The sequence below is a fragment of the Phoenix dactylifera genome, chromosome 4, assembly GCF_051530095.1.
Source record: "Phoenix dactylifera cultivar Ajwa chromosome 4, Ajwa_hap1_PhDact_Kaust_v1.1, whole genome shotgun sequence".
Lineage (NCBI taxonomy): Eukaryota > Viridiplantae > Streptophyta > Magnoliopsida > Arecales > Arecaceae > Phoenix > Phoenix dactylifera.
The window spans coordinates 305,840-329,466 of NC_143193.1; the positions used below are offsets into that span (position 1 = coordinate 305,840).

At 40.4% G+C, this 23,627-nt stretch overlaps 2 protein-coding genes across 4 annotated transcripts; both read right to left on the reverse strand.

Moving 5' to 3' along the window:
- Positions 1-8,747: 8,747 nt before the first annotated feature.
- LOC103698901 (xyloglucan endotransglucosylase protein 2-like) lies at positions 8,748-10,762 on the reverse strand. Its single transcript, XM_008780951.6, has 4 exons — positions 10,495-10,762; positions 10,300-10,400; positions 9,986-10,179; positions 8,748-9,328 (listed from the first exon to the last, which is right to left on the reverse strand). Exons 1-4 carry the CDS (start codon positions 10,688-10,690, stop codon positions 8,929-8,931), a joined length of 891 nt encoding a protein of 296 aa, XP_008779173.2. The 5' UTR covers positions 10,691-10,762; the 3' UTR covers positions 8,748-8,928.
- Positions 10,763-14,169: 3,407 nt separating this feature from the next.
- Positions 14,170-23,009, reverse strand: LOC103698900 (OVARIAN TUMOR DOMAIN-containing deubiquitinating enzyme 12-like). Of its 3 annotated transcripts, none has more exons than XM_088719418.2 (10): positions 22,708-22,979; positions 20,109-20,284; positions 19,010-19,083; positions 18,262-18,316; positions 18,070-18,144; positions 17,547-17,620; positions 17,336-17,384; positions 16,139-16,223; positions 15,436-15,492; positions 14,170-14,509 (listed from the first exon to the last, which is right to left on the reverse strand). In XM_088719418.2, exons 2-10 carry the CDS (start codon positions 20,274-20,276, stop codon positions 14,400-14,402), a joined length of 747 nt encoding a protein of 248 aa, XP_088575544.2. In that variant the 5' UTR covers positions 20,277-20,284; positions 22,708-22,979; the 3' UTR covers positions 14,170-14,399. The 3 variants fall into 3 exon arrangements, with proteins under 3 accessions (XP_088575544.2, XP_038989402.3, XP_038989401.3); XM_039133474.3 differs by lacking the exon at positions 14,170-14,509 and adding an exon at positions 15,044-15,264 and having other exon boundaries at positions 22,708-23,009; XM_039133473.3 differs by lacking the exon at positions 14,170-14,509 and having other exon boundaries at positions 15,220-15,492.
- Between the last annotated feature and the right edge of the window lie 618 nt (positions 23,010-23,627).

Here is a 23,627-nt window from a genome sequence, read left to right on the forward strand (position 1 = left end):
CATTACTTGTAGGCTTGTTATTTATTTATTCCCTTGATGGCTGCACATTTCTCAACCCAACCATTCCTGGCCTTTCTTTATGGGGCGGCAGGATGTTTGCTGGGGATAATGTATTCTAAGGAGGTGATGGGTCCAAGTGGATCTGAATGGAAGATATATGGTAGGTTTGTGCGTGCTATCCTAGTCCATCAAGTTGTGCTCGCCTCACCATCTTCCACCCAAAATCTCCTTATTCTTTACCCTTGTCTATTTGTTACTCTTCGTCATGACCATTAATTGTTCCCTAGCTATAAGTTCCATCTCACCGTCACTCTCCAAACTTTGATATAAGCGAGGAAATATTATTTTTCAATTTGCCCCTGTTCCCACTTCCTATTGATCTCTTAGTTCGGGGATAATTTGGGTGGCCAGTCTAAGCAAGAAACCATGATAGCCAGTGGGTACGTGGGAGTATTATCATAGACAGAATTTATAATTGAAGTTTGATCGCGGGACCAGGGATAATTATATCTTCCAACAGAATATAATAATAAACTCAAAAGATTTCGATGCTAATAATTTTTTTCCCCTAAAAAGCAACAGCCAGATCCATTCCAAGCAAACTTTTACCCCATGCAGCATACTAAAATGATTCAGACGCCGATATTATAATATAAACGCTCGTGCTGCCACCGTGCCCCCACCGCATGCCCAAACAAGAACTGGTCTTCCGCCACCTCGCTCGAGCTGCAACCTAGAGAATTATTTTTATGCAATATAATACTCATCCTAGCGAGCCTACTTTAATCGATCGACAATCTGCAACAGTTGCTCTTAATTAAAACATGTTCTTAATTAAAACTTCATATCGGGTGCAACCTTTATGAGTTGGCATGTTGGTAATATTAGAGTTTTGCAAAAGGAAGCAAGTTTCGTGACCTTGATATCAGCATTATTGGTGCTCTCCTATGCTTGTTCCAATCAGGATATAAAACCATTCGTTTGAAGTTAAAAGTAAAAAAAGCAAGCTTACTTGTTCCTCTCTTCTGTAAATTTGGTGGTGGGCCCCGTCGGCGTTGAGGCAACCGAAGCCAACGAAACAGAGCGCATCATCCATCACACGTTCACGCCATCACCCTCCTCTTCCTTTGCTTCCCTCCCTCCCACGGCAGTTTTGTCCACCAAGCCAAGGCCTCAGTATCCATCCTTAACTGCTGTGGGCCTCAGCAAGCCCCCTTGGCCCACCTAAACAGAGCCCGCTGGCAGGAGAGAGAGAGAGAGAGGTGTCCCGATATATGAAAACGATAAGGAAACATGTGGGGAAGGGACGGATACCATCGGAAAGAAAAACGAATCCAGGAAGCGAGATAAGGCAAAGGTCGGATTCTGATGTGACCGAGGAATGGAACAGAAAGAAAGACAGGCAGAGGCAGGCAGTATATTATAATAATACATGGGCCCACCCATCCATCCATCCGTCCGTATATTATAATAATACATGGGCCCATCTTTCACAGGACAAAGGCAGTCAGTCCCAGCTTCTAAATGGGGGCCCACCACCGCCACTCAAGTCACGTCCTCGGGAGAGAAAGAAGGCGTCCAGAAACGTCCCAAGGTACCGCTGTCGACTGTCGTTACGGATGATATGGTGGGTCCCATCCTCTCTAGAGTCGTGGGCCCCCGCCCACCGACGGGTCCACTTGGGGAACAGAAGGGAGATGGCTGCGGATACGTCGTCACCTTTGCCGTCCTCCCAACTTCTCTCACCTTTCAGCCTCGTTTCTTCCTTCTTCAGAAAATTCTTTTCGTAAAAGAAAAAAATTTCATGTCACGTCTCCTTCCATCATTTTTTTTTTACTTCAATCTTGACCCGGTCGACATGAGATCGCGCGTGCCGTAAGACTGTTTTTTATCTTTCGCGCCTCTAACATCGGGATTATATGGAATACCAAAATTTATGCTTGATACTTGACAGCAAGCTTCTGTCTTCTCTGTGATGATCGACTTCCCTGCGTCGCCATTTGCAAGTGGGTTTTCATCTTGGAATCGTCAAGCTTCCAGGGTTGGAAGTTTATTGACGTGCGTGGTGTTCAAGGTTGGAAGATTAATTTGGCCTTGGAATGGTGCTTGGATAGTACATCTTGCACGTTATGGACTTTGCCACGTTTAATTATAATTACTAGCTCGTATATGGCTCAAAATGTTACCATTTTTTCAATTCAATTATTTTGCGTTGAAAGAAAAATAACTCGTTACGTGTCTGTGTGTGTGAAAGAGACCCCTTGTCTCGTTTTTGTTTTCCCCGAGCATGGTCCCCTAGTTGAAAATATTATAATATTTCTCGCATTTGTGACTGCATCATACCAAACGAGCAAAGACCATATAATACATGACAAAGATGGTCATCACAGCATGATTCTTTACTCTTTAACCTCTTAACCTTTACTTTCAAAAAGGGTTCCTCATACGGAACCATTCTTCTACACTCTTCTTCTCTTTTGTCTTTTTTTCTATTATTTTAAAAAAATATAATAAATAATATATGTTCCTCCCCCCTCCCTACAAAAAAAATTCATCCGGTATGGAATGGGGGTTTGGCAAATCCCAACCAAACATTGTTACATCATTTTGAGCCTTACATATTGTCCGTTTTGCTGTGTGATTTCAAGTTTATTGATTTATAATACATACTTCTCCTTCAACCAGACCTCAAGTTTATATCGCAAACTTTTCTTCTTTTTTTTTGTCTTCATTTGCCAATTAAGATTGCTTCGCTAAGTCTTGATGCCAGCATGTAGTTTAACTTCTTAGGCTTATGATAAGTTTCATTTTGTATGTATATCTTTGCAAGCAAAAAGTAAGACCAACAACAGATGCACAAGAGAGCATCACATAAGTTTATGATAATTATATATATACATTAATTAATGCACAAGAGAACTATATAACAATATGTAAATGGAGTAACAATAATATAGAAATGTGAACGACTTTTGAGTTTCCTTCAATAGCCAAGTTGGAAATTGTAGGTCAAAGTATGCGATATCCTTTCATGTGATGTCATCAAATACATATATATACACCCTCTTCAAGTAATAGAATATACTAAGTTAAATAGAAAACTTAGAATTGAATTGAAAAAGAAACAAAAATAAAATAAAATAAAATAAAAAAACTTGAGGTCACTTGGATTGGAGATTGATGGACCTATTATTATCTTTTGTTGTAATAGCATGAAGGCCATTATTATTTGCTTAGCAAGTCTCAAAGATTTGTTCCTATGGCTACGGAGACCGAAATATGTTAATAATATTATACTTGATTTGTACAAGGACTCGATGATTTTCTAAATTCTTTGTTTACAAGGAAGAATTTTTCAACCATAAATCAAGTCCCCATCGCTCTACGTCGATCCATATGATGTAAACGTTTACCGAGCGGTGAGTATGGAGAAGACATGGTGAAGAACAACTCCCAAGTGGCTTATCAGGATGGCTTTCTACCAAGGACGAGCCCTGATCTTCAACACTAGCTAATTAAATTTATCTTTATCTGATGTTGTTGCGTGCATAGCTTCAATTGTCTACGCGCAATCAAAATCACTGTCCCTGTAGATCTTTTGGCCATAAATTTATCGTGTCAAGGACAAAGCTGTGGAAATTTGGAGCGGTTGTCGCATACCCTATACCATATATGACTTTCTTGCCAAAGTCCTCCATCACATGATCTATCGTTGAATGGAATCTGCTTTCGAGTATCACATTATCAATTCGCACCCGTCTTTGATGGCGTTTCTGCCTCCCTTGTCCTTTCGCTGCACCTTCCTCTTTTTTGGTCATTAATAATCCGAAAGGCATCCCCCCCTGCCTCACACAATTATGATTTAAATGTGAGGCATTGAGTTCTCACCCCTGAAGCCATCATTGTCCCCATTCGTTGACAACCCCTCCTTGTGCTGATTAGATAACTGGGGGTTCGATGTCTCCTCCCACTTTCTCCGCATCCAACCCCACCCACCCTGTGGTCCAAGCAACATGACTTGGCCACTTGCAAAGAGATCCCCTGCCTTGTAACATGGGTGGATGCAGAAATGGCTGAGCCACATTATTCTTCGAGGACATTGTAACATGGGTGGATGCAGAAATGGCTGAGCCACATTATTCTTCGAGGACATGACATGGACTTATACCAACCAGCATGATATTGTCGCCAATTATATATTCTTTAGATGTTCATATCTATAAAGCTGTGCCTCATGGGTGTCAAATTGTCAATCATGCACTATCTTAATATTGACCTTTCTTATAGATAAATTATGGATCCCCTGTTTGAGGTATCCTTGGTCCACAAGCTTATGTGGTTTTTGCCCACCGTAATGACAATTTCTGATGGACATCTAACCATATTCCCAAGTTTAGGGTTTCATTTATTAATTCCGGTCCCCGGTCGTGTTGTATTACTAGTATGTGGTCACCGATCATCAACTGGTTAGGTCTGAAGCAAAAGAAAACTCGTATAATATAATTGATCGATAGCCCCCAAGCTCCAAACCATGGCAAATTGAGCCATTTTTATATTACCTAATATCATAGGCAGCCCCAGACTGTCGTGCACCAACACTTCATTATTATAATTTAATCGGAAAAACAGGTGTTCGGATTAGCACAAAGCATAGGCTAAATTTTAGATGCATCTATGCAGCATTCCCTTGAGGCTAGCCACGCTCAATTTGGACCAAAGTCTAGCCTACGCAAAGATGCAGCTACTAAACTTTCCAAACCATTCCAACAAGTTTGGACTGGGGCTGGCCCAATTAACATAGGTAACCTTATAATTTGGCTCTGCCCCATGCCCATGGCAATAAGGGAGAATCGCATGGCCACTCAATCCGCAATTCTATTAATCTCTCTGTATACATATTTAGCCTAGACAATCACACCATTTCGGACCATGGTCCGGATATTTCGAAACAGAGGGTGATACCCACACACATCGTCCGTGCATTTTTGAACCGAGTCAATTACTATAGCTGAGTCACCTTCAAGTATAACTACTCTGGCCCACAGCATACGCCGAGCATAGTTAACCAAACATCAGGAAGGAATTTATTTCATGGAATAGCGTGTCCCCTCTAATGGTAAAGGGGATATAGGCCTCCAAAAGTTTTTCCTTCGCCAAACGCAGCCAACCATCAGACCCAAGTCATATATATCCAGCGCTGGCGTCGACATTATTGAAAATTCCTATTGGGTATGGGAGAAGGGCAAAAGCTTGAATAGCTGCGATAAAAGCCTACCAGTTGGCTTTCCCTATACCCATGCCGAACTGCCGATTGGAATAAGGTTCAAGAGGTCTATACCATCCCCGAAGTTCAGATGATGAGAGCGCTAAATGGCCATCGGCCCGGCTACGTGTGAACTAAAAGGGCTCCATGCGCATGAGATATATTATTCCCACTCCCCAAATGACCACGGAATCAAATCTTTATTTTTTTTCTTTTCCCGTCACCAACTTTGGCACTCAGCTTTTGGAAGAGGATTCTCCTCCCTCCTTTTACTCCGACACATGATGATGAGACCTGCGAGTTGATGGATTGGACGTACGGGTTCCCTGATTCAAAGCTCTAACGTCCCCATCATCAAAAGGCATCCTCCCACATGCCCGGTTCGAGCGTGGGGAGTCCACCAAGGAGACCCTCAAAAGCAGGTGCTGCCTTCTAAAAGATCACGCCCACCCCAATGCTCTTTTACGAGGGGACGGTGGCTGTCCCCATCCACTCCAGTGAGAGCCCCACCGGCGCTAAATAAAGTTCTTCCGCTGGTTGCAGAAACTTTACTTCAGGAATCAAGATATGCAGCCTAATATAGTACGAGATTACAAGGTAAAGAAGAAAGTTTTGGAGAGAGAGAGAGAGAGAGAGAAGGGGGGGCGTAAAGATTACTGGTCCAGTGGTCCCTCTCTCTTTCTTCATCAGCATTCACTGGTAGCTCCATACGGTAACGCCGTGTGGGGTAGGGAGGGTAGGTCTTTGAGAAACATACATGGATTGATGGAAAGAAGAAAGAGAGAGAGCGCTAATGTTGAAAGATGACGAGTGAGCTCTGAGGACCACATTCTTGTAGAAGCATCACGTATTATGCACCCTCGAAAGCTTCCTTCAAACGAGGCTGAGCTGCCGAAGGCGAAGTGCTTTGCTGGACTGAAAAGAAGGCGATGGTCATCATATTGTTCTTCGTTCCTACACGGAGAATGAATTGGGCCAAGTCAGGGTCCGATACTCTGAATGGGCCGCCTTTGGGATGATTGCTGATATCGCTTGACCAAGTAGGCCTTTAGGAGCTGATTTTGACAAAAGATGTTCCTACGATGTCGCACTAATGCAAAATCTAGGGTCATCGTCTAAACATAAAAATTAGTCAATCATCGATGTAACTATAAAAATGGTCATAAATTTAGATCAACTAAGATTTGATTAATTAATTTATATATGACATTTCGAAGGATTACACTTGGCTATTTGTCGCTCATACAGGAGACTGTATGTGATTTTTTTTTTTTGCTGTAATTAACTTTTTTATAGGGACTAATTTGGAAAATGAGAAGTTAGTCATGCAAGAATTCATCCCCACAAAAATTACCACAGCAAGAAGCAACTTCCTAGGAAAAGTTATTGATAGAATTGACTTCATGATAAAGTCACGTTGAATGAAAGCTTGTCTACTTTTTCTTCCAGTCTGAATGTTTCCTTAAATCCTTATTACCTTACTATATCAACCATCTGATGTGTCAAGGAGGGATGGAGTTATTAGACTGATGAAGAGTGATTCTTTTTTGGTTAATCTCATTCATTCTCTTTGGTGCCCATTCTTTTAATCTTTATTTCCTTTTTCTTTTCATTTCATTATTTCAATCACCAAATAATATTGAACCCTATTATTTGAGGTGTGAAAACAACCTATAGTCTTCCCGTCGATCTAAACTAAGATCATTCCATGGAGAGAAATTTAAAAATGGGTAAACGGCCATGGAGTTGGCTATCTCTTTCTCCTTTTTTTTTGAAAAAAAAATTTTCAATATCCATTTCTGCATATATTTTTACGAAAAGGAATTATTGATCTGCCGAGGAAAACTTAGAAATCAAGATATGCAGACTGATGCACACGAATTTATCCACAGCCTAAAATGTAGAAGTCATAGCTTAGACTAAATTTTTGTTTGTTTTTTTGAGAAACAATCTAAGGTCATTAATCTTAGACTATGCTTGCATTAAATATTTGAATAATCCAGTGTTATCTATAATTCTTTTCCCTCTAATCTATCTCTTTCGATTCCCCTTTGATTTTTTGATATATACAATAAGTTTTGCATTAGAGTTAATTTGTATTATTAGATTGTTGTTGTTGTTGATGAGCTTTATTTTTTTACCAAACATCTTCTATGGCAGCTCCATTTTTACATTAATTTATCGAGGCTTAAATTGTTATATTGTTTCTAATAAAGTCGACAGTTTACTTTTCCCTAGAAAAAAAAGGAGGGATAACTCGAGAATTGACTGGTTGATCGGGTCCTGGCTTTGATGGGTTCAATCCAGATTTAAAAAATTGAGGATCGGTTTGGATCGGGTTTACCATTTACTGCTGCTGGTGCCGGCCGACTCAGATTAGGGAATAAGATGACTTTTGGGGTAATCCCATCAAAAAAAAAAAAAAGACTTTTGGGATACCCCCAACTGTTCACCCACCATGACCGGTTGCACGCAACTCAAGCAAGAACAACATCGGCCATTCGTGCTGGTCACGGTATCGGTTGCTGGTCCGAGTTGGTTGTTACTAGCTGTGCCGTTTAGTTGGCAAGAATTATTCTGGAGTGGGCCTTGATGAGATGACTCGAATGCAGCCCACTCTCTTACTTTTGCATGACCAAAGGCGATAGTTTTAAGGGGGGCCGCGTCCTTCAAGATTTATATAAGCAGATGCACGATTGATTGTGATCCTCATTATATCATCTAATTAGAGCTATAATACCTTCTATTTAACTTAATGATTACATCCCTTTTTTAAGAAGTTATGCACTCTACGCGTATTTTCCTTGTTGAACAAGAACGTGCAATTAGTTAAAAAAAAAAGAGGAATACATATATATATCACCAGAAAGGGAAAGCAAATGAAAAACTTCTTTTGGCAGTATGTGTTGCGGCTCAAAATCCAATCCGACGGATAAACGAGTTGACGGACGAAGCTTCTTTACTCGGTTGGGCTAGCAGAGAGTTGCACGGTGCTGCAGATGATGCGCACCTACAGAGAACGATCATGGAGTCCCTGGGACGTGTCCAACTAGGGGACCCTCCTCTGATGCTTAACTCAAGTAGAGTTTCAAGAGCAAATAGGAGAGATGAAAATGAGAGCAATATAGGAGTGTGGACTTCTGCCTCTTTTCACTTTATGATTATATCTTTGCTTAATCTCCTCGTAGTTGCAGGAAAACCAACCAAAAAGCTTCTCTCTCTCTCTCTCTCTCTCTCTCTCTCTCTCTCTCTTTCTCTCTCTCTCTCTTATATATATATATATAAGCTTATGGGGGTACGAGAAGCGGAGGAACATGACATCAACTTTCTACAAGCAGCAGCTTTTGATTATGTTATTCCAAGGCGCACGAAATAAACTCTTTTTTGTTTTCTGATGGAGTTGGGAGGAAGGAACCCTTCCCCTTATTGCATTAATAAATACAGAAAACAGATATAAAGAGAAACACCGATAACATCATTCATGGAAAGGTAAAGGCATCGTATATCTCGTATATCTCGACCACCAATACAATAATATTACGGGTTGTAGCAGCAATGACGACGAGGGACTCAGAAGAGAGGCCGCCGAACCTGGAGCTCATGAGATGGGAGAGATCAAAGCATGCGATTGGTAGAAGGGAGGAGTGAGTCGCCTGATCACAATATCACACATCTCTATCCCTACTGCACTCAGGTGGCATGACCGGGGAGCGGGACCGGTCGGTGCAGTAGTTGTAGATGGTGTACTCGCGGCGGACCCAGCTGAGGCTCCTGTACTGCAGGCTGTCCAGGTCCCGGAACTCCTTCTGGTCCCACCAGCGCTGCCCCTGGGTGGCGCAGAACTTGGCCTCCACCGACGCCTCGCAGCCGTCGACGTGGAAGCTGCGGTAGGAGGCGATGAAGGGGGCCTTGGACCAGTCGGTCTTCTCGAGGCCGCCCCTCGTCGCCCAGTCGTCGGCGTTCCACAGGCTGGAGTAGATCTTCATGGGCTGGTTGAACGGGAACCTCACCCCCAGGTCCTCGCAGTTCTTGAACACCCGGATGGGGACGTCATCTACAAAGAAACTGCTCCCATGCACGAACCACCCGGAGAAACTACCGTTAGATGATCGAATACAAAGTTCATTGGGCTGTTTCATTCTACGGGGCTCATCACTCTATGTCGACCGTAATAAATGTTGCATATTGATGGTAAGGGAATGGTCCGATCAAATGGCCTATTGATTTTATATGTCATTCCACGGTGTACTTCACATATTTCTTATGGTTGACGCTGTTGAACTCTCCTCCTCGGCCCTTGCAAAGAGGGGATCGATGGCTGGCTAATTTTAGTTCAGTGGCCCATTGGCCCAAGGGTGAGGCTTTAAATCCAGGTTCTTTGGTAGGCCTACTAGGATGAGGGCAAGCACCCTTGCGTACCTTTTTGAGTAGCATTACCAAGGGGAATGCGATCTAGTGGAAGTAGCTCACGCTCCTAAAAGCAACATGATTTCCACCACTTTGGAAAGGTTATAGTTGGCTGTCATTACAACATAAAATTGGAACTTACAAAAGGAAAAAAAAAAAAGGAAAAGGAGTTTGGGTTTGGGCTTCTTAAAATATGAGAGAAATCCATGATAACTCATGGGCACGTTCCCAAGGTTTTGTTTAGAAGCTGAAAGATGAGGTAACACAAGAATAGCGAAAGAAAAAGTTCCAGAGATAATAGGATCAGAAACTTACACGATCTGGTACATGTTCCAAAGAACAGAGTAGGAATGGTAATCTTTGGTCGGGTCAAACCAAAGGTAGATCCTCTGCTCCCTGTCTCCCTCCCCCCCGGTAAAGACATTGGTCTGCACTATATAGGGCTGGTTGGTCCTGTTGCCCAGGAACTCGAAGTCTATCTCATCATGCTCCGAGTTCTGAGACGACAGCTGAACACAAGGACCGCAATAGGATGCATCATGAACAGGGGAAAATGTTACAAGACATCAAATAAACGAAGGAAACTGCTCGAGTTTAGATGGCTGTACTCGAAAACGAATACCACTTACATAGAATGCAGTCACCGTTCCAGCGGAATCGCCAGGGACCAATTTTATCTGCATGCTGAAGTGGCCAAACAAGTAAGAGCCCTTGGACTGGAACCCAGTGCCTGCATTTATATATGCAAGAAAGGAAATAGTGAATAATTAAAAACTCATTGCCTTAGAACTCAGATTTGGGCTGGTTTTGTCGTCTGCTGTTACCGGTATATTTGTCCAAAGAGAGCTGGACCTCGTTGCCACCATTAATGTACTTGATGTGATCATAAGCCCATGTGGGCGCATAGTTCCTCTGGAACGGCACATCTATGGGTTTCCTGGGTGCTGCAGCCATGGCGCTGTCAGAGGCCAGGCCCAGCAAACACAGCCATAGCACCGGAGAAACGAAACAAGAAACCATCTCTCCTACAGAGATCGCCGAGGGGCAGAGAGGAGGAAGGAGTGGGGCTATGGAGTGGAGGAACAGAGATCGCTGTCAGGAATTTAAAGGCAGGAGAGACATCAAATGCATTGCATATAATTATTTCTGCAGCAGAATATATGAATATAATATTATGCTGTGCAGGTATGGTATTTGAATGTGCTTGCTAGCTGACAGCCAGCCATCAATTATTTCTCTGTTCCCCTGGGGTCTTCACCTGTCTGAAATGGATTGGGCGAGCTTGGAAAAGAAAGGGTAAGATATTAAAGAAAGGAAAGAACGGATGCTGCTGTTTCCTTCCGACATCTAGTCCGAGACACTCTGACTACTCTGACCTTCCAAACCAAGCAACCACGTGGATCTCTCTTCAACTAAAGCCCGAGATACAAGTACCCCTGAATAGACTCAACCCCTTCCTACCCATCGGTTTAAGGCTGCGGAGTAAACAAGAGAGAGTGATGAGCTAAACTCAAGCTGCATTTTAAGGCTCAACCAGTAAAAGACCTGTCTCTGAGCTATACTCAGCATACAAAAGTTAGTATAGGCCCAAATTAAGTGACTCACGGGCTAACCCAAGTATGTAGCTAGAGCAAGCTCTAATGTCCCTTGAAGTGATCACCACGTTGACGGTTTTGATATTTTATATTCCATGTTCCATTTCCAGCCAGAAGAGGTCCTCTCCGTTCTGCGGTGTTAAAAGTGTGAGAACCGGAGGTGATGATAGCAGAGGACCGACTTTATCGCCGGTACGCGGTCTCGCATCAACGGTTACGGAAAGGGGGCCGCAGCACGTGAGCCCCGATGCCTGACAAAGAGCGCGACTGAGAGTGGGGACAGGACCGCCACCTAATCCAATTCAGTTCGGGGGTGGGGCACAGGAAACATCGGAGATCAGACGGCAAGCAGATCCACGCGTGCTGATTAAAAGCGGGCACATGCCCGGTACCGGAGCTGCACATGTGCCCACGTTACCCCATTGTTTAGGCCCCGAGAGATAGAAAGGGGCAAGAACGTTCCTACTTCCTGTCGAGGGCTCACTCTGCTTGATTTCGTTTAATTTTATACTTGGCTTTCTAGTTTACGTGGTGAAGGTTGGAACTCGGGTAGCCAATGGACTCTTTTTTTTTTTCCCCCTGTTAAGTGATACATACGTTTTAGACTCAGTTTCTAGTTTAATTTTATACATACGTTTTAGATGGAGAGCTTCACAGGGTCAGGCATCAGATCTGCCATCATCATCGATGCTAAGAATAACTCATCCATATCCCTTTTAAGCCTCTCCGTACTATATATTAGTTATATATTAGACATGGTGAGAAAAGAGGGGCAAAGGAGTTTGGAGCTGCAAGAATGAAACATAGGTAAGGTGCAACGGATCCATCTCTAGGAGCTTAGAATGAGAGATGCCGGCATGGGATAATGATAATGTTTGTCTGCCATCATGTTCGAAAGGGACGCCCTCGTGTAATTGTTTTCAGCGCATGACAATACCAAAAATTTTGTCACTCGAGCATTTTTAGCTTGGTTCCAATTGAGCACCATATATCCCCAAAAATTCTGCCGGGCCTATTTTATTGCATATCTTCTGTACCCTCGTTATAGGCTGAAATTGCGGTGTGGCCTGTCTATTAGTGCCTCGCTCCTGTAGTAGCTACCATGCACCAAGAACAAAATAGAGACACTTACCTAAGTCCTTAGCATAGTACTTATTACCTCAAGTGTTGATTGTCGAGGAACTGACGCAGAATTAGTTTTTTTTTTAAAAAAAAAAAGAAAACCGCTCCTTTAGTAATAGGAACCTCGCGTATATCGATAGATTGTCTTCTGTTCTCAGCAGTGATTTGTAAAAGAGTTGATGCTTCCGACCGCTCTGCCATGTTGATATATTTGATAAATCCAAAAACGGAGACAAAACCTATCGAGAACCCCATGTGCGCCGGCACCAGCTCTATCAATAATTAAAACCACCCCTTCCAAACCGACGGGCGGATACTCCGGACACCGTCCCCAAATCTCCAGTTGATCTCGAAGCCCTCCTGATATTGATCCAGTACCGACAAGACATGTCCTAATGGCAGTGAAGTTGAGTTATGTTCCAGTCCCATCAACGTACTATGATTGCCATGAGTGAGTTGAGATTAGAGATCTTAACACTAGCTAAATGAACCCCCACTCTTGACGGTATGCGAAAGGTAAAGCCCCACTTCAAGGTTCTGAAGTAGGGAGTGGAATTGCATGTCATCTACTTAATACTGAGCTCATCTATCATCATGGCACAACATATACAAACAGAATGGTCATGAAACGGCCACCACCACCATTGAGCTATCACTATAACTTCAACATAGCATCCGTTATTGAACACTTCAATCAGCTAACAAGAATAACAACGATAAACTACAGCAGATAAAACAGTTGCATGCTCAAAATTCCTTCAGGTTCATGGCGACCCTTGTTACCTCTTATCGACTTCCGCTACGACCAACCCTTGCACTAGGGACCATCTAAACTTGGTCATAACCATCGTGGTTACTTCATTGCAGTTTCTAGCAGCTGTCAGTCAACCTTGAAGAAGTCCCTTCAGCTGTCGTTTGACACCACTCAAATCCTACAAAGGGGACAGACACAGCTCACATAGGCATCTCTTACGTCGAACGATCTCCCTCATTGTTATTCTTCCAAGGAAATCTGAGGTCCATACTTCATTGCAGTTTCTAGCAGCTGTCAGTCAACCTTGAAGAAGTCCCTTCAGCTGTCGTTTGACACCACTCAAATCCTACAAAGGGGACAGACACAGCTCACATAGGCATCTCTTACGTCGAACGATCTCCCTCATTGTTATTCTTCCAAGGAAATCTGAGGTCCATACAGCTACACCATGCACAACTTATGCCTTGCTTCACGGCAGAAATTGTTGGTCTGAAATCAGTTATACTTAATTGCCGGAACTCACAAGATCACATATCACATGCAACTCGCTCTGTCCTTGTCATAAGGAACCAAATTACAACGGCACTAAACGAAAAACCCGAAAGAACAGGAGATCATAGCCATATATACATAGGAATAGTACGTGACTTTTTTCATGAAAGACCACATGTTGCGCCTGAAACTAAATCCTGCTCCCAGCCCTTTTTCCACAAATTTCTGTTGACCCCACCCAAGATCTCCGTGGTCCAATGCTTTATCTGGGTGGAAACAACTTGATTTGCAGTATATTACTATCACGATTCCTTCCTCAGTGGCAGATGTGGAGCACCCAACAAAGTCTTTCATCAATGGCAGATAAGGGGGCACACGATAATATCCAATGCACACGAGCATCGCATCAATTCTGTTACATGCATTTGGGGTTGGACCAATACGTGGGAGCTGTTGGATATTAACTTGCACGTCTCATTTGCCATTGGATCTAAACCCTTTCCGATCTAGACGGCCATCAAAACTTAGAATTTTCATTTTCTCCAACCATATTGCATGTATATATTGCCATTCAAGCTAGTCCACAAGGTAAAAAGCTCTGATGGGAGTCATTTTTACCACTTACAAAAGAAAATATTTGAGTGGATGTCACCCTCTTAAACCAAGAGATGAGACAGAGAGAAAATATCTGATGGTAATAGCCATGCTAATGAGAAATGATCCAGACTTTCCCCTTCATTTGCCAGTGTCTTTGAAATTTCTTTGTTCAGGACAGACACCAATCGCAATTCTTGCTTACAAAGTCTTGGTTTCTCTTGTATACCATGAGGCTTAAGTCATGTCCCCCCATGCTTAAGAGGTTGGAAATGACAGAAGCTATCCCAAGATTGTAACAATTTCAGTTCTTGCATTAGAGATATTCAATGCTAAATGGTTTAGATCATGGTAAAAAGAAATGGGGGCAAAAAAACTATGAAAACAAGATAGTATAAAATCAAGGAATAGCATCAATAATCTATCCAAAATAAATAATTTCATGGAAGTAAAGATTTATCTCACTATCCATTAGATGAAATTCAACATCTCATATTGAATTACAAGTATGCATAGATAGCACAAGACAATACCAAACTCACCCCACTAGCAGGGAGGGCTACAACCCATTAAATGAAGGGATGATGTGTTCTGGTTTCGAAGAAGTCCAAGGAAGTACATTTTATGGTTTTTGCATCTTGAAATCTTCAAGAAGCCAATAATCAAGCTGGTCAGGGCTTGTGACTGAATATTATAAAACCTACTAAGGTCCAGATTCAGTCCCATATGTCAACATATGAATTACAGATACTGGTTCAAGCTTAGAACAGTCAAAAGTATTTGTGCTAACTAAAATGCAGCAAATGAACCAAACGATTTAAAGAATATAAAGAATGGGATTGACAGAGTCAATATCTATTATAATAAGTCATACAGAACAATTCAATTCAAGAACCATAATTGAAGTAAACTAACAAAAACTCAAAATTGGCACATACATATGCACAAGAGAAATGATCTCCATGACTCTTTAAAGCTTTACACAACCCTCTAAAATAACCAGTATTTCTTTCTAGGCTTATACCGAACTTGAAGATCTGTGAAACAAGACAAGCAATCATCTACTAGTAAATCAGGAAAGGAGGAAAGTATGTCAGAGGAAGGGAAATAAGTTCTAACAAGCCAAATTCAAGCCTCAAACAAGTCTAACCTGTATCCTAAAATAATTGAAGTATAAAACACTTTCATATACTTGGTAAGAAACTGACCTTGGAGTTCATAAATCGAATTGTAGTGTACTTCAGACCAGAAACTCAGCCATAGCTCTGCATCAGATAAAAAAGTGATGTTTTCAGAGCAGTAACTTGAGATACAGCTTACAAAGTAATCAAGAACCACAGTATTTGCTCTTCATCAAGGTATGTATAAATCTTCTTTATCAAGTTATGCATATTTTCTAATATCATGTTAAATTGACTCCTTCACCAACAATGAGGAGACACTGAGAATCCAAACTTGGGCTGTCCTAAGTTTGCTACATTGTATACTAATGACTAATGAGGATCAAAACCTAAAGCTGATAACTCCAGTTTCTTGAGAGATTATCCAGAACCATTGTGTTTCATAGGAATTGCCTTATCAGCACTACCAAAGTGTTGGCAGAGTCTGGTTATCAATCAGACGTGTATCTCTATGTACTTGTATCAAGTATGTGGTGAAAAATGGCATCATTTCATTTGAGGCTCCGGAGTATTTCACCAAAGAAAATGTGCCACAGATGTGTATTCTTAATTATTCAGATAGGTTCACTTCCAACTCACAATGCCATAAGTTAGAGGTATCATAAGATTTGATATCATTTGGAGAAAAGTCTAACATTATTCACGAACTGGTTTTGGATTTTGGTAGCTCTTAATCTATTTAACCATCCATTTGATGGTTAGGAAGCCATTGTTAAACTCATAACATTACCTCTTTGAGGAGCTTGGTATCGTGGAACAATCTCAACAAAACAGGTCTCTCTAAATGAAGTTAGAAGACATATCTTTGCCACAAACTGCATATAAACAAGCAACATTAGAGACAATTATTCTTGTTTGTGTCAGAATACAAATGCTAGAAGTAGCAACTGGAACATGGTTACGAAAACATTCAGTTTATCAACTCAAAAGTCCTGAAATATCAAGCCAAAAGTGAACATTAGAATTACTCTAATGCATAAGGGGAAAAAAAGAAGCTTGAATGACAACTTCATTACTGACACAGTATCAATAAATTATTTTTTATTAATGAGACCTAAAAAATTGTTCTATATCTCAATCTAAACCTTCATATCTTACAAGAGAAAAGCTACATTCTCAGAACCAGGACCCAAGATGTATCTACATGTGAGTTGATGTTGCACATGCACATTTGTTGTATTCTAAGAAATTCAGTTGCATTGCAAGTATGAGTAAGCAATAGGATTGCTGATGGTGTGCTTTGGCTTTTCCTACAGTTACTGCTAATATTTATTTCTTCTTGCATTTACATTAATTTAGCCTGCATGAATTTATAACAGCATTTCTCGATACAACCATTGCTTGCATGATGTTTTCTAATATAAGTAATATTAACATCATATCAGCATATTTGTCTATTTTTACAATATTGACAATACCATGTATAACTTGATATTTCATCCACATGAAAAAGAGATCTGGCAACATGCATGTGCTGATGAAAATGTAATAATTTAATCCGTTGGTCAAGACAAGTGAAACATCAACAGAACTCCTGTCTTGCAGAATGCAAGAAAACTCCTAGATATACCCTTATAAAAAACGAACATAAGAAAAGAAATTAGTGCAAAAGTAATGCCAATTTTCCGACAGTAGTAAGTCGACTAGTAGTCTCATATTATGAGGAGTTAATTAGATGATTAAGCTCTAAATAATATGACCGATCTTGAAGGTAAGGCGATCTCAAAAGAACAGATATTTTGAAATTATATGGCCCTAAGTTTTTCTTGACAAAAATATTTAAAGTATAACTGTCCACAAAAACAAGATAAAAAATGGGCAACATGAAAGATAAAGTTCTAAGATTATGTATAATTATATAAAGGAGTCTTCAAGCCTCTGTAGAAGCAACAATATAGTTTAAAAGTTAAGCAGAAAAATAACAGACCTTATCAGCTGCTGCTTGTAGTGTAACATGGTCTCCCCATTCACCAGATCTGAAGAATGTGACAATTTAATACTATAAACATCATTGCAGCATGGTGAAAAGAATAGTTAAAGAGCACAAAACACAAGGTAATACCAAAGGAACAGATATATTTGATTCAGAAAAATGATCAAGGGGAAAATCAAAAGCTGACTTGGGAAAAGAATCCTACTTGGCCATTTTCTTGTAGTAGTGCTTGTATTTCATGGGAACATAAGCTTCATATAGAGAACGACATTCTTTCAGCTGGACATGGAAACATCTATAATGTAAGAAAATCCACACTGCCCATTTTTCAGGCCCTAAATAGCAGGAAAAAAAATGTCTCCATTGCTTTACAATCAGGAAAACAAATGCAGATCCTCACCAAAAATATACATTAAAAACAAATAACGGTCACAAGTATTTTAAACCAGATGCAGAATCCAATGACCAAACAGCCTCCTGCATATCAATCTAAAAGCAAAGAATAGGGCATCTTGATCTTTATCAACATGCATTTACCGCACATCACCTTTTTGCCTTGGTATAAAATAAATCATTGCATGTAGTAGAAACAAAAAAAGAGGGTAGTAGAAAGTCAGTATGGGTGTGGAGAGACGCCTTTACTGGACTATAAGCTTCCAGTTTCCACAGTTACTTGTGCATGAAGACAAATATGAAGAGAAGACGAGAGTGGAAAAATTTAGGTATACCTGCTTTACTATCTCTTTTCGAACATGTTTGTGATGGTCTGGTGATCTGTACATCTGATCTGAAAGTGCACGGAACTGCAAGATGGAGAAATCAAGTACCAATACTCCAATAGATCAAAAGCTTCAGCTTCATGGCTTTCAAAAGAAGTACATCACATGCCAATCATATAAACAGCAATATGATAAACTAACCTGACAATTGCCATCCCCCGAGACCTTCACTTCATATAAGCCATAAGCATTTAGCCTAGCAGAGAATGATATTACACAATTGCTAAGTATGACAAGTAAAAGGAGGGAAAAGATCAATAGATAGAATTACACTTTAATTCCGTCATGAAACATTAAAGTTATCAGTAGCATTTTAAGCATCTACGATGATTTCAGAAAGGAGCCTATGCAACACAAAAATGAATTTTATGCTGCTTTATGAAGGAAAAATGAAATGCTATTGCTGCATGCTGGATTTATACATTAGGATGGAAAACAAGGTTTGAACTTCTTTTTCCCTTGAAACATACACATGTTGTAATATATGGGGCTAAACATATCTTCAAAAGAAAATGTGGACTAGCAAAATAAACCAAACTGGAGCAATATTGAGGGAAAAAAGGGCACTGTGAACCACAAATAAAACCATTGAAGTAGCATTGCAATAAGCAGAAGCCCTTGGAATGGAAAACAGAAATAGAAACATCAGCATGTGCTAGCAGGCAGAACATTGAAAGCAAGTTAAACATGTAAGATTTTGTCCAACAGAAATGCGGCATAACCTAAAAAATGCATGTAGCTGTCTTCTTCAATGAAAAAAATATAGTACTATCAGGTTTTATTAAATCAAAATTTTGAAATGGAAGGAATTTGAATTGATTATGTACTATAGTCATTGTTTAGAAGGAATATATTAATTATCCCATTAATAAGTTGCATTGGAGGTTACCTCTGGAGAAGACGCTGGTGATCTAGACTGGCATCACTCAATTTTGGAATGAATGAATTTATCCGGGGGATATGCTGCAGGTATGTCATATCATGGAGAGTATTAAAATGAGCTTCATGACCTCAAGATCCTAATGTACACCAATAAACAAAAGAACAGAAACTGGGAGAGGTCCTGATTCGAATCTGGGTGGTGGCATTGCACCTTATTTCTTCGAAAAAAGGATAAAAGATATATAGACAAAAAGAAATTGGAAAAATAACCTACTAAAAGAAGCACTTAGGCCAAACCCCCAAGCTTATTCTTAACCATGAGAAATAATGGGCAATTAAACAATACAACTCTTGCATTGCATTAATGAATTATAATCTTGCCCATGCACACCAGGAAAACCAAGTAGATTTCTGAGTGATAGTGATGAAAGACCTACTAATGGTAGGAATCAAGAACACTTTACATTATGAGTAACAATGAAACAAAAAAATTCTGATATACAATATATCTTATGTTTCTGTTCAGTGTGATGGTAAAATAACATCCTGATACAAATGGGTTTCATCGCCGAACTGATCATGTGATATTATTAACAAGTTTTATGTTGTTTGGTAAGAAAGCCACTCGAGGCATGAATTTGGTGCAAACTCAAAAGACAGTTGCAACGTTTTTCAAAACCTTGGGGCTACAAGCACTTCTGAAAGCCCAAAGAGATTGATGCATGTTCCAGAATCATTACAAAAATCAGAAAGAAATAAAAAGAGTCCATATCTTCCCCCAGAATAATGAACGAGGCAGTCACAGTAAATTTATAAATATAACACAATGATAGACCATCATTAAAATTGAGCAATTACAGCATTTCAAGCATCGCCCTCAAGTACAGGTTGCTCTGCCATATACTAAATTTACAATTATTTAGCACATAGAACTGTTGCACTTGCCGACAAAGCCAAGTAGACATTTTCAAGAAGACTTAAATATGTATATGAATGAAGTGTTCTTAACATCAAGGAGATGTAAAAACAAGCAAATATTAGTCAACTAGGCAAGCTTCCCATAATATAAAAAGGTAGAAAAATAAAAAAGTAAGCTAGTATCATACAGGGACAGAGGACAGATTTGAAAGTCGTCTAGCAACTGCACCATCTAAGCCAGCATATTCTTCTGAAAGAACAAATGCAATCATCCCGTCATCATCAGTATCGTTTCTTTGGCTGCTTATTGAAGTCGAGCTAGAAGAGGCACCTTCATTCTGCGTTGCATATGTCATCGTGCAGCCTGGAGAAATTAGGAGGCTTCTTTTAAGTAATAATCATAAATTTGATAGCCCCTCCATATATATGAGGAATTTAAGATAAACTTTCCCTTCAAACAGATCAAGCTAACATTTCAAGAGAAAGTCCTATTAACAAAAAGAACTTCATAATCTAACGTAATAGTGATTTTTACAAAAAGAGAGTTTTATTTAAAACATCAATCACATATTTCAGCTGAAAACACTCCATAATCTAACACAAAAACAAGAAAGATGCCAAATTTCACAGACCAACGAAAACTGTTGACATGTTGATGTCTGATAGAAAGCATCTAATTAAGCGATTTGAATCGATACTGTATAGAAACGTTTGGCCACATCTGCCAAAAGCTTTGCAGCATGGGCACAAGGTCGAGCATTAATGCCAAACTAACAAGACGAATAAGAAGAAGATCAAAGCAAATCGTTTGTGCTAACATTTTCATTTTCTGAAAGAAGTATCAAAAAGTTAAATAATAATACCAGGAAGGTGTACATATAGTAACTTTGCAAGATCAAAAATATAATTGAAATTAAATTGAGATCTATACAGAAACATGCCCCCGCTAAAATTTAACCATAACTCACGGCTTCTGATCTAGGAATCTATCAATCATTACTATCTCTGGCCTTTCTCTCCATTACGATTTACGACTAGCCGTGTGCTATTCCTGTCCGTATTTTCCGAAGTCATTAGAATGGCTCATGTTCAACCCATGATAAAGTAGTCCCAATTGCAGAAAGCATGTGGAAGTTTCATTGGGTGGATAAATAGGATTGGAAGGGAGATAACTAGAATAAGAAAGACATCTAGTAGTTCCAAAGGATGTGGGATATTGAAAGAATCAAAGAGAATCTAATACAAAAGCATTTAAAAGCTCTCATATTTGTAGTAGCTTTAAGTGAAGACTCCATGGTTTAAAGGGAAAAGAAAAGGCCATATGTCATCGGCCTAAATAGAGCCTTTAAAGATTGGGGAATGCTGCAAAAATACTAGCCAAGGCTAAGCTGTTGTGTTCTGATTAATAACAAGAAGTCTCCCCTATATTTCTGTTCTCAATAGCTACATAATAGGTCCATCCTATGTAATCCAAAATTTGGCAACCGGACCAAGAACAAAGGTGTCATAGGGTTGGGCCAGCTCGGTCAGCCTGAAAACTCAGAACTTACATTCATAGGTTAGACCTAGGCTCATCTGATTGAAGCTGATATGAGTTCAAGACAGGCTCATATCTGGGCTCTAAAAAACCTACAACTAAGCCAAACTTTTACCCCAGCTAAGTCCAAAGAATAAGATAAATACATACATCTAGTTATGAAGCCGATGTTGTAATAAACACAAAGTAATCAAGAGATACGAAAAGCAATTTCACAGAGTCCACCATGGAAAACGGGAAGAACAAAGTAAAATCAGCTAAAATTTCGTAAATCTTTTTCAAATATTTGGAACAAGACAGGAGAAAAGGTTGGTTTTCAGAATCCATAAATGGTGACATAATAATAGTCCTTTTCCTAAAATTGGCTGCTTGTCCCCTTCCTTTGGCCTTATGCATTTCTCTCCCAAAAGTAAATTGGTATGAGGCTTTTTGAGCCCTATCATACTCATGCAAACCCCGCCAGAGAATAGAAGATAATCCACTGAGGGCTATGACACTTGTTATACTCATGCAACCCCTGTCTTCAAACAACCATAGTATCCTCAAGAATATTTTACTTGGTTATAAACCTTGCAGCTATCATGCATCCTTGAGACAAGAATTGCGCATGCATTTGTTTATAAAGAATTTTTTTGATACTGGAACAATCTATTTCTTAAACCTTGCTTGAAACCTAGATGTATAATCTACATAGACCAATTTAATTGATGGCCCCTAGAATTGAAGTAATGATGCCAGTTCACACAGTAGGATAACTTTAGGGTTATGATATTACAATTACATATAGTGATCGATAGGGCTTGCTTACAGCCATATCTACAAGAACTCGGTGAGATTTTCAATAAGCTCACCATCAGCAGTACTCCAACAATTCAGTTCAGAATACCAACAACTAATTTTACAGTGGCCAATTACCCAATCAGCACTGGCGCCTAAATAAAAGCATTTCACCACCCAACCTTCATTCAATTGAAACGGCATCCTAAAAGTCACAAAACCTCGCCACTAAAATACAAAGATGGATCAAATTCAAAAGCTTAACAATTTTTTTATTACAACAAAAGAACCTCTAATCTTTGAACCCTAAATCCTAAATCTGATTCTTTCAAGAAACCACCATCAGATATTCACATAGAACATTCAGGTCGAATCTAACGACAGTGAGCTCAAAAAATTCACAGTATCGATAAGAAGAGATCTTGCAAAGATCAAAAAATACCAAGACAATTGAGGGGGAAAGTGAAGCATACCTGGAGAGAGATCGAAATGGAGAAGACGAAGCTCGCCGGAATCAAGAGGATCGTAAAAGGAGGGGGGAAAGTGGGGGATCCAGTCAAGCAAGGGAATCCGTCAGAGAAAGAGCTTTGAACGCTTCCTTCCTTCTTTCCTTCTCTTCCCTTGAATCCCTTCCCTTCTTGCGTCGATACCGCGTGCGTTCCAACGACGGGCGGAGAAGAAAACGGGAGAGGAAGGTTCGTGGTGCGGTGGGGGGATAAAATAGCAATTTTTTCGAGTATCTGTCGATTTTCCATTTGGTATGGTAGTTGGTGGTGGTGCGGCGAAGGATGCACGAGTTGGGATCATCTTTCACTGCGGTTGCAGGACGGGGCCCAACCTCAAGAGACCCAATTCCTTCCGCTCATGCAGCCACATCCAGTCACGTGTCATGTAACTGTCTGCGATTCCTTTTATCTCATGCAATACATGAGAGCCGGCTGCAGGATATACCCTTGTTTCCACTCGATTGGCCTTTCACAACATTTTAGTTTTTTCTATTTTTTTAATAGATTTTTTTTTTTTTGCTAAAATGGAGGCTGTTGCTGGAAATTGGACCCGGGGGCGACCGTCGGCTGAGGGAGGAGGAGCTCCGCTGCTGGTACGGCGGGCGGTGGATCGTCGGCGTGCGGCTCCTTCCGGGGGAACCTGCAAGAAGCCGGTGGCCGGGCTTTCCGGCGCCGGCCCTCCGATGCCTAAGTCAGAGGAGGCCAATATGTTCTTGGAGGAAGTAGTATGAATCAGAGTTTTTTGTCTGCCTACCAGCCAGCCCCCCTCTAAAATGGAGTGGTTTTCCTTTTATAGAGAGGTACTGGATTACCGGTGAGATGATGGAGCGAGGTCGTCGTACAGTTTGAGCATGCCGCACGATCAGGCGAATTAATACTGTAGTGGA